Source organism: Elephantulus edwardii, unplaced genomic scaffold (assembly GCF_000299155.1).
Source record: "Elephantulus edwardii isolate Elephantulus edwardi_28Jun2011 unplaced genomic scaffold, EleEdw1.0 scaffold00144, whole genome shotgun sequence".
NCBI classification, from domain to species: Eukaryota; Metazoa; Chordata; class Mammalia; order Macroscelidea; family Macroscelididae; genus Elephantulus; species Elephantulus edwardii.
In genome coordinates this window covers 8,201,342-8,212,543 of record NW_006399894.1, presented here as the reverse complement: position 1 = coordinate 8,212,543, position 11,202 = coordinate 8,201,342, and the positions used below count along the sequence as shown (strand labels likewise).

The 11,202-nt window shown below is 37.8% G+C and overlaps 1 protein-coding gene across 1 annotated transcript in view; it reads left to right on the top strand.

Moving 5' to 3' along the window:
- Positions 1-1,072: 1,072 nt before the first annotated feature.
- Positions 1,073-11,202, top strand: part of MMRN1 (multimerin 1) — an 86,895-nt gene continuing 76,765 nt past the window's right edge. The window contains exon 1 of the mRNA XM_006894483.1: positions 1,073-1,638. Within this exon, the coding sequence (XP_006894545.1) occupies positions 1,073-1,638 (566 nt within the window). The remainder of the gene's footprint in view (positions 1,639-11,202) is intronic.

The window sequence follows — 11,202 nt, the reverse complement described above, 5'->3', positions numbered from 1 at the left end:
CAAGAAGTTCATTGTAGTCTGCGGGTGAGAGACATCCTAGAGAAGTGAAATACAAAGTTCCAGGAATAATTTCTACCAGGAGAACAACCAATGAAAAGTGATTGATTAACTTGGTCAACTATTTCTGCTAGTATACCTTTGAAAGCATGAAATATTTATGATCTCATTGTAATTTACTTAATCATGACTGTACTTTTTTATCTACTCCCTAGTGAGAAAAATTAACTCAACCACCAGAAAGTAAGAATTGGGAAACTGGGAAATAGAAGTAAAATTTTTATTTATTTCATTTGCAGTAACTGGTAAAAATTCTGAGAGTAAAATGTAAAATTACTTTTTATATATTTATAGAATTCATTTATTTATGCCTTTATTTATTTATTTAATATTACTTAGGATCATTGAGATTAATTTCTAGTAATACTACAGCTGAAGTTTATTATGCAAGTGTATGTATGCGCATTTGTGTGTTTCATCAGTCTGTAATATGTGAATGGGTACATATATTGTATTGAAATCTAATTTTTTAATTTGTATGTCTGTCTCTGCAAAATGTGGCTCTATGGATGAAATCCAATAGAAGAGACATGTTACAAAAATGTGCAGTATTTCCACAATTTCCCTGAATAGAAGAACAAAATGTTAAATTCCTTCATTCAGTCCATCTAAGCAAAATCCTATCCTCCCCCTGGATCATTCTAAAGCTCTTCAAAATCAGTGACATACAAAACATGAATCTATGTAGGAAAGAAAAATAATTGATGTTTTTTTCTCATGGCTTTTCGTGGTAACAATTGCTTGTGTTTTCCTGTTTAGCCTTGGCTTCACCAAAGACTCTTCATCACTTTCATAGATCCATCCTACACGTGGTCAGAGGTCACCAAAAAACCTCCAGCAACAGGAAATCAAACTTCCTCAGATCACTGCAGAACACAGAAACCTGTTTCCTCTACTTATCTCAAATTGGCAAGCCTCTGTTCTAGCATGTTCAGTGTAGAAATAGCTATTGAAGAGACTGGAAGAGATTTATAATTTAATTTCACATGAATTTTCTCTTTTTCAAACTGCTGAAATGAAGAAAGCAAGCCTATTTGTTCTACTTTCTAGTTTATGGAGTGGAGGCCTTGGAGTTAACAGCACTACTTATACTTGGACTACACCTAAGGATGAACCTTCCCTGAAGGACTTGACTACTGTTTCAGTTGCTCTAAATAAAACACAAAGTCTTCAAATAGTACCTACCACTGAGATCATATCTGCTGAGACACCTACAACTCCTGAGGCAAGAACCTCTGATAAAAGTCTTCTGAAATCAACATTACTTCCTTCAAAGACAAGTGAACCTCAGAAACTTGAGAAAAACTCAACTCTCACATCCAAAGCCAATGCAGAAGTGGTAAAGTTTCACACTCTTGCTCTCCTGAGCAATTCTAGCACCAGATTGAATCCTGGGGCAGAATCAGTGGTACTCTCCAACTCAACACTGAAATTTCTTCAGAGCTTTGCCAGAAAGTCGAATCAACAAAGTCTTAACTCAACTGAAAGTGCAGGAAATGAATCCCTGCAGAGGATGCATCTCAGCAGCAGAAGCCAAAGAACTGACCATCAGAGACCAAATTTCGAATCAACTAGAGGAAAGTAAGCCATTCTTTTTTTATTTTTTCTCTTGAATATAGATCTATAAGATTGCAATTTAATAAATTATACACCCCTAAAAAATAGTCAACTTAAAGATGATATGACTTAACTGTGTGAATTAATTTTAATGTATATGTGCTATATCTTCAAGAGTTAATTTTTACCATTGTTGTGATTATATGCCCCCGAGTAAGAATTGACTCATAGCTGGACCCTCCAGCGGGTTTTCAGAGGCTATATAAAGCACATGAGATTGCCCATCTTTCTCCCACAGAGCAGCTGGTGTATTTGAACTGTATGCCTTTGGGTTGACAGTGCAATTCCTTACCCACTAGGCCACCAGACCTCCCTAATTTTTGCCAAAGGTCCATTTTATATTATATATAAAATATTAGTTGTAGTTGGTAGGTGCCACAGGTTTAACTATGATTCACAGCAACCCTAAAAATAACGTATCTGAATTGTGTCCTATCCTCACCCATCCTCACAATCTGATATACGCCCATTGCTATAGTCACTGTGTCAGTCCATTTCATTAAAGTCTTTCTCTATTTCTCTGACCCTCAACTTTCCCACCGCAGATGTATTTCGGCAAGGGGTGATCTCTCCTAACAACTTATTCTCCAAGACAGACTGTTTTTAATATGTAAAAATCTGAGATATATATGTAAATATTTTAAAATTTTAGTTACATTTTTTATTTAACCTAAAGATAAGTGACATCATTTTGATAGAGTCTTTAAACATGTTTTTCTGTTTCTACAGGTCTCATTTGCTACCTTTTTGAGCCTTTTTAAATTGTGATTTTAGTAAAAGTTTATAAACAGATTTTCTTTCATTTATTCATTTATACACATTTTCTTTCCTCCTCAATTCCCTTTGTAATGTTTGTCCTCTTAGAGATTGTTGAAAACTTTCCTACTGGGTGGAATTTAGAAACAATCTCAATTTACTTGAGATTTGTAAATACTACAAATTATAAAACATTGAATTTGAGATTGGTAGTTGTAGTCTCAGGTGGTCTGGTGGCATAATGGTTAAGAACTTGACTTCAAACTGAAAAGCATGGTGGTTTGAGCCCACCAGCACCTCTGCAGGACAAAAGACTGGTGATCCACTCCTCTTAAGCTTTGTTATTTGTACTGTTGAGTTGGAAACAACTATTAGATGACACCCAGTGGGTTTCCAAATCACTAGGGAAAAGATTGCCCATTTTCCTCCCACAGAGCAGCTGATAGATTCTATCTGCGTATCTTTGTATTGGCAATACAATTCCTTACCATTAAGTACGTTAAGATTAAAACTGTAAAAAACCCTACATACAATTCTACTCTTTTCTGCAGGGTTACTTTGAGCCAAAATCAACTCTGGTGCATAGTTATAGCAACAGATATTTGCTATCTCTTTAAGTTTTTAGAGAATATTTTCTATTACGTCTTTTACTTAAAAACCCAATTTCTACATCATGTCTTTTTTCTAGTTGTATTTTGAGTATGCAATTCAAATTTCCCTTCATATACTGATTATATAACTATTATGAACTTCTAAGATATACTGCTTTCAATAAAATGTTAGTAAATAGATAATTTTTAAAGGGGGAGAAATTTAAGTAACGATATCACTTAATCTTTATAAATCATAAAGAAAGTCCCTTATAGTTGATTATGATTACAATGAGTAATTATTTATTTGATACTCTCTGCTAAAATAAGTGCTAAGACCGCACTTGTGAAGTTTGGGAACAGATATTTATTTGATTGAACCCTTGAGGTTTAATCTTGTCATGAGTTGTGCAGCTAACCCGAAGTTTTATTTAAATTCACCATCTGCTCCTTGGAAGAAAAACGAGAAGTATTCTTCTGTTAACAGTTTAGATTCTCAGAAACCTAATGAAAGGTCCCTATGAGTTGGTACAGACTCAATGGCAGTGAATTTATGTTTATAATTCAGTTGCTGATTGTTTATAAATTGCTTATTTTACATCTATCATTTTGAGATGCTTTTCAGTAAAAAGATTATTATTATTTTTAAATAATAATCATCTATGCCTTGAAGGAACAGATCCTATAAAAAGGAAGCATGTCAATGTTGATTAACTGTATTTCTAAGAACTTAGTATTTAAAAGGGGAAACAGGCTAGAGAAGGTCTAATTTACTTAGGAGAACTTCATATTAGGGAATTTCCAATGAAAATCTTAAGTTCTTTCTTGAGAAAAATAAATGTTTCACATACAGAGCATACAGCCTGAGGTTCTGGAGAACTTGGAGCCTTTTTTTGATAATCTTTTCCCGTAAGACCAAGCTTTTTATTCATTAAATCCAACCTCATTGTTGTTGAGTGGATTCCTACTGAGGGTAGCCCTCTACTGGGTTTTCAAGTCTGTAAGTCTTACTGAGAGGAGAACTAATCTTTCTCTCACCGAGTGGCTGGTGTATTTGAACTTACGCCTCCTTTTAGTTAGCAGTCTCACTAGGGCTACACCAGGAAAATATTGGTGATGGTATTAGAGAAACAGACCATTCTGTTAGGGATTTGTGGTAATGAAGAAGAGGTCAAAAGAAGTCTTTATATGATCATCCAATTAGCAAATAGTATTAGTAGTAATTCCAATAAGCACATGTGTTCTTAGCACAGTTTATTTCTTTTTTTACATTCACTTACTTAGTACTACAGTATATAGTTTAAAATCAGGAAAAGCATATGTCAGGGCCGTAGCCTTTCTCTATAGCCATTCAATTTTTTATGCTGACCAAACCATTTCAGAAACTGGACTCTGAAGAAAAATGTGGCATTAGGATGGGGGGAAACTCATTAACAACATGTATTATGAAGATGACACTACTTTGCCTGCTTGCGGGTGGGAGGGATTAGATAACAATGAAAGAGTTTTTCTTTCTTTTCAAGGAGAAGGGTGAATTGGGGGGTAAGGTGGGGTTGGGTAGGAAGAAAAGCGCAACAATGAATGACTGGAAAACCTAAGTCTGTAAACTTTCATTAAAATTAATTTTTAAAAAGAGAAAAAAAAGAAAGTGAGGACTTGAAGCATATGCTGCAGAAGGTCAATGACTACAACTTTCAGTATGGAATATATCTCTGCATAAAGAAAATAAAAATTGTCACCTTTGGGCTGATAGGCAACATTATGAAAATATTGAAATTGCCAGCAGCTTCATCTTACATGGATCCACAAAATCAATACCACGGCACCAGCAGCCAAGAAATTAAAAGACACATTGCATTAGGAAAGTTTGTTGTCAGGAACCTCTTCAAAGTACTAAGGAGCACAGTTTGTGTAATGTAGGGTGCTCATGATTCAGGACGTGATTTTCTTCAATCACTTGCTGTGCATCTGAGAGCTGGACAATGAGTAAAAGTTCCTGAAGAAGAATTGATGTCTTTGAACTGTGGTATTAAAGAGTAGTGCTGAATATATCACAGACTATATCTTGGAGAAGGTGCAGTCAGAGGACTCCTTAAAGGCAAGGAAGGTATGGTACAGCTTCTCTCACATACTTTCTTGGAAAAGGGATATCAGGCTTGGAAGGGTGGAAAAGTCAGTGAAAGAGAGGAAGATCCTGAACCAGATGAATTGACACAGTGTATGGATTGACACAGAGGAGGGCTTGACACAGTGGATGGCTTGACTGCAGCAGTGGGATCCAGTGTGTTGGAGATGATGAAGATGACACAGGATAGGATAGGGTTCAGATCTGTTGTTCATAGTTTCGCTCTGAGTCAAACTTGGCTCAAGGGTTCATAACAACAGAATTACACAAGGGAGACACTGCTGTTCTTCCTTTACAAAATATCACAGTTAAGTATTTACCCAAAGACCTCTTTCTAATCTAATCTCAGGGTAAAATAACCATCCAAACTCAAGCTGGCTAACTTCAGAGCTATATCTTTGCTCTCATATATTATACTCCCTCAGTATGTCAGTCTGATTCTTCAAATGGGAAAATTAGTTCACTTGCTTATGAGACTTTAAAGATTACGTGCTGCGTACAGGATAAAATTTAGATTCCTATAAGTCACTTGGCCAACTGACTGGAAGAGATCGATATTTGTTCCTATCCCAAAGAAAGGTGACCCAACACAATGTGGAAACTACAGAACAATCTCACTGATTTCACATGCAAGCAAGATTTTACTGAAGATTATCCAAAAAACGACTGGAACAGCACATCAACAGAGAACTACCAGAAGTCCAGGCTGGGTTTAGAAGGGGTCGTGGTACTAGAGATATTGTAGCTGATGTTAGATGGATCTTGGCTGAAAGCAGGAAATACCAGAGGAATGTCTATCTGTGTTTCATTGACTATGCAAAGGCATTTGACTGTGTAGATCATAACAAACTATGGCTGACTCTGAGAAGAATGGGAATCCCAGAACACTTGATCGTTCTAATGCGAAACTTATACTTGGACCAGGAGGCAGTCGTCAGAACAGAGCAAGGGAACACTGCATGGTTCAAAATTGGGAAGGGCGTACTCCAGGGATGCATCTTATCTCCATACCTTTTCAACCTATATGCAGAACAGATTATCCGGGAGGCTGGGCTCTATGAGGAGAAATGTGGGGTCACGATTGGTGGATGATTTATCAACAACCTGCATTATGCGGATGACACAACCCTGCTTGCTGAAACTGAAGAGGACCTGAAGCACCTGCTGCAGAGTGTCAAGGAATGCAGCCTACAATATGGATTGAGGCTCAATGTCAAGAAGACAAAGATTCTCACCACTGGACCAATCGGCAGCATCAGGATGGATGGTGAAGAGATTGAGATTGTACGCAGCTTTAGTTTGCTTGGCTCCATAGTCAACAGTCTTGGCACCAGCAGCCAGGAAATTAAAAGGCGCATTACCATGGGAAAATCTGCTGTTAGGGACCTCTCCAACGTACTGAAGAGCAATGGTGTCTCTCTGGAGACTAAGGTGCATCTGATACAGGCTATGGTCTTCGCAATCACCTGTCATGCATCAGAGAGTTGGACAATGACCAAGGAGGATAGAAGGAGAATTGATGCCTTTGAGCTGTGGTGCTGGAGAAGAGTATTGAGAATACCATGGACTGCTAGGAAAACAAACAGATTTGTCCTGGAAGGGGTTAAACCGGGTGGCTCCTTGGAGGCAAGGATTCTGAGGCTCTGTCTAACATACTTTGGACACGTTGTGAGGAGAGACCAGTCCTTAGAGAGGGACATCATGCTTGGGAGGGTGGAGGGACAGCGCAGGAGAGGAAGGTCCTCTATGAGTTGGATTGATTCAGTGACTGGAATAATTGGGATGCGAGTGTCAGAGACAGTGCGATTGGCACAGGACAGAGTGGAGTTTAGGGCTGTTGTACATAGGGTCACTATGAGTCGCAAGGGACTCGACGGCACATAACAACAACAACATAAGTCACACAATACTATCCTTGACCTTGGTTCTGCGAACCACTCTAGCCTCATCTTCTGTCATTTTTTGACCATTAAAATGTGTAGCTTTGTTATCTGTTGCTACGACTAGCTACCATGATCCCATTAATTACTCCATGTCTCCGTGTAATGCAAGTGGTTAACGTTATTTGCTGAAACCAAAATGTTACTTGTTTGAATCCATCCAGATTTAAAATTTCATTCACAGTTGGCTGTGTCAGGAAAGGCCTGGAAATCTATCTATGAAAAATTAATAACAACAATAACAAAAACCTTATAGAGCATGTTTTACTGACACATATCATATTATCACAAGTCAATTGACTCAATGATGACTGCTTTTTGTGAGGTTTTATCCCACTCCCTCTAAGTGTACTAAGGGATTTCTAGAGAAGAATGGACAGTCTCCTCCCATGCAGTTTACTGCTTCTAAAAACTTACAGAGCATGAGTTAGTTCCAAGTTGATGCACACAATACAAGTGGGTAAGGATTTGCATTACGAACATAAAGATCATTGCCCTGGGGGACAAAGATGTACAATCTCCTCCCGTACAGTTTACAGCCTTTGAAAACCACTGAGCTCTGTGAGTCAGTCTCAACAGCAATGAATTGGAATTTTTGCTACATAATAATAGACCCTCCAAGAAGCTTTTAAAACTTCTTAGGTGGATTTTCTATGTATTATGATAGTAAATTTGAACTTTTTGTCTCTGCACTTATGACAGCACATTATTATTAGAGTAAACTTGAAATCTCTTTTCATATTGTTAAAACAGTTTAGGCAGCATGGGTGACCTCCACTAATGCTATGAGGAGGAATTTGTAGATTGCTAGAATTTTCGTATTCACTATGTGGAGTCTTCCTATCCAAGAACAAAGAATATTTTTCTATTTAGTTAGGTCTTTTATTGTTTCTTGTATTAGTGTTTTGTAGGTTCTGGGTTGTTATATATATATATATATATATATATATGAAGTTTTTATGGTGTGTGTCTCTAGTTAGGTTTTGGAAGCAGGAGTAGCATCCACTTCCTAAACAGCATGCCTCCAGAAACTCTGTGAACTTTGATAAATGTCGATAGTTATAGAAACTCTTCAGGCCTTTTGTTCATAAGGTTGCTATGAGTTGTGTTTGACTCGAAGGCAATCAATAATAACAACAGTTAGGTTTGATTAAAAGTACACTACACTGATTAAGGAGCTCTGGTGGCCTAGTGGCAAGAAGTTGCACTGCAGTCTCAGAGGTGCTTGGTTTGAATCCACCACATTCTCTGCCAGAGAAGGAGGGACAATCTCCTCCCGTACCAGTCAGATCCGATTTGACAGTACACATGCAAATTAATTAATTAGTTAATCAAGAAATCACTTAATTAATTAATTAAAATGTATACTGATTCAAAGCTAGTCCGTCTCATTTCACTAAGGCCTAGAATTTCAGTGGTTATGCAATCCATTCCATTTTTCAAAATTTCTAATTTTCCAACATTCAAGCTACATGCATTCCATGTTCTAATTATTAGAGAATGTTTGCCATTATTTTTCCTCATTTTGACTCTCTTTCAAATTAGATTCTACTACTCATATAATAATTATCCACATTCATTTACTCGTCATAGGGTTTTTAGAGTCCTATTATTTAAGAAGCAGATTGCCAATCCTGCTTCTTAGACTGTCTTCATCTGGGAGTTCTACTACACCTTGTCAACTGTGGGTAATCCCTGTGGCATTTGACACACTGGTGGCATAGGACTCAGTATCACAACAATCCACAAGTTATTTCAGTACAGCAAACTGACAGACAAGTGCTGTATCAATTTGAACAATGTTCTCCCCAAATATAACAAACTGAAAATTTAGTTTGTACCTCTAATAGTGAATTTAGTCTTCACATAAGGCCCAAGGGCTGCAGACCCTTAGACCCAAACAACTTTTAATCACAAAGATTCACTCACTGTGTCCTAATTGATTTAAACAAGAGGCTCTTGGCCAACAACTGATTGTTAATGAAATTAAAAAAAGATGAAACTTCTCACTGTTGTTGTTGCTGTTCAAGTGCCGTCGAGTCACAGGTGACTCATAGCGACCCTATGAAGGAGAGTCCTTGATGCTTGGAGACCTTTCATCCTCTCTCCAGGTTCATAGAATTTCCGGAGGCAAGCTACTAAGGAAGTGGACGCCACTCCTCCTTCCAAGCTTATTTTAATCGGTGAGCTCTACCCCACTCTCTGTCCGCATTGGGTAGCCAACCATCAATGCATTTGACACATCAGCGTCACAGTGTTCAGACTCACAGCAACCACAAGTAATCACAGGAAGGCAACTTGTACACCAGGGCTATAAGACCTAGAGGAATGTCTGAACAAAAACAATGAAAGACAGGCCTGAGGCCACGGATTAAATGTCACCCACTTTTGGCTTGGTAACATCTCTTTCTATCCACTGGGCCAGCTGATCTCTCTCTCTTTCTGTGTTGATATTACTGTTGTTGCAGGCGATTCATAGTGACCCTATGAAGGAGAGTCCTCCACACTTGGGTGCCTTTCATCCTCTCTCCAGAAACGTCTCACTAGTGACTGTTAATCAAATAAAAAGATCTACCTTTGAGATTCCAGTTGCTTTAGACAAGAAGCTCTCTTCCCCCAACTAACTTTTAATCACAAAATTCCACCAAGTGGGTCATAGTTAGTTTAAACAAAAGGCTCCCAGCCCAGAGCTGACTATAAATAAACGCAAAAGACCAAACAGCTCAGCATTTAATTTTTAAATTTAATTTTTAATTAAATTTAAAAGACCAAACAGACCAAAAATGATTGTTAATGAAATAAAAAGACCAAAGAGACTCAACTAACTGTTAATCAAATAAATAGACCTATCTTTTGTGTCCCAACTGCTTCAAACAAGAGGCTGGCTCTCAGTCCCTAACCAACTTTTAATCACGAAGCCCCACCCACTGGGTCCTAATAGGCATCAGTGAATGAGATGGACTAGCTTTGGACACTTTGAAGATTGGCTCCACAATCAACACTTTTAGCACCAGCAGTCAGAAAATCAAAAGACAAATTGCATTTGGGGAAGTCTGCTGTAAGGGACCACTCCAAATTGCTAAGGAGTAATGATGTCAGTCAAGGGATCCTGGCCATGGTTTGTACCATTATTTGCTATGCATTTAAGAGCTATACAATGACTAAAGATAACAGAAGAGGAGTAATGATGTCAGTTTGAGGACTAAGGTGTATCTGATTCAGGCTGTGGTCTTTTGGGTCACTTGATATGCATCTGAGAGCTGGACATTGACCAAGATGAATAATTGATGCCTTTGACACGTGATGATGGAGAAGAGTCTGAACAACTTAAGCACTGCCAAATGAACAAAAAAAATATGTTTTGGAGAAAGTGCAGCCAAAGTGCTCTTTGGAGGCAAAGATGAGAAAGCTTTTCCTGACATACTTTGGGCATGTTGATAGGAGAGGCTATTCCGTGGAAAGGTACATTATGAAGGCAGAATCAAACATACTGAGAAAACAAAATAAGCCTTCCTATACAAAAGCAGATAAGATTGAGAACTCAATGATACCTCAGAGACAAGAAGATAAAAAGAAATATATGTTTGATTCTGCTGCTGCTTCCATGATATTGTGAAGTTGATGGAGTTTGATATTTCCCCTTGAGCAGACAAAGCCTCAGAACCTTGTAACCACTCATTAATATTGCCCAGTACTTCTTTTTCCTCAAGTCTTATGATTGGTACTCAATAGCGGTCTTCATTAAAAGTGCACCTATGCCCTCCTTTGAGGTTGAGAGGGCGGGGTCTCTTCCATCCTAGCTGATAGTCTTTGTGTTGTGCTTAGAACTAACTTCTCAGCAAATTCCAGAAAGAAAAATTTTTAATGTATTAGATCTAATGTTACATTGAAAACAACACTTGAGTACAATTGATGGGTATTTCAGATATAAAACCTATGACTAAATGACATAAAGGAAACATAAAAAAGTGAATTAAAAATATAAATCAAAAGGTTTTTGTTGTTGTTGTTATGTGCCATCGAGTTGCTTGCGACTCATAGTGACCCTATGTACAAGAGCTCTATATGCTCTTCTATCCTGTGCCAACCTAGCCATCTCAAACACGCTTATTCCCAC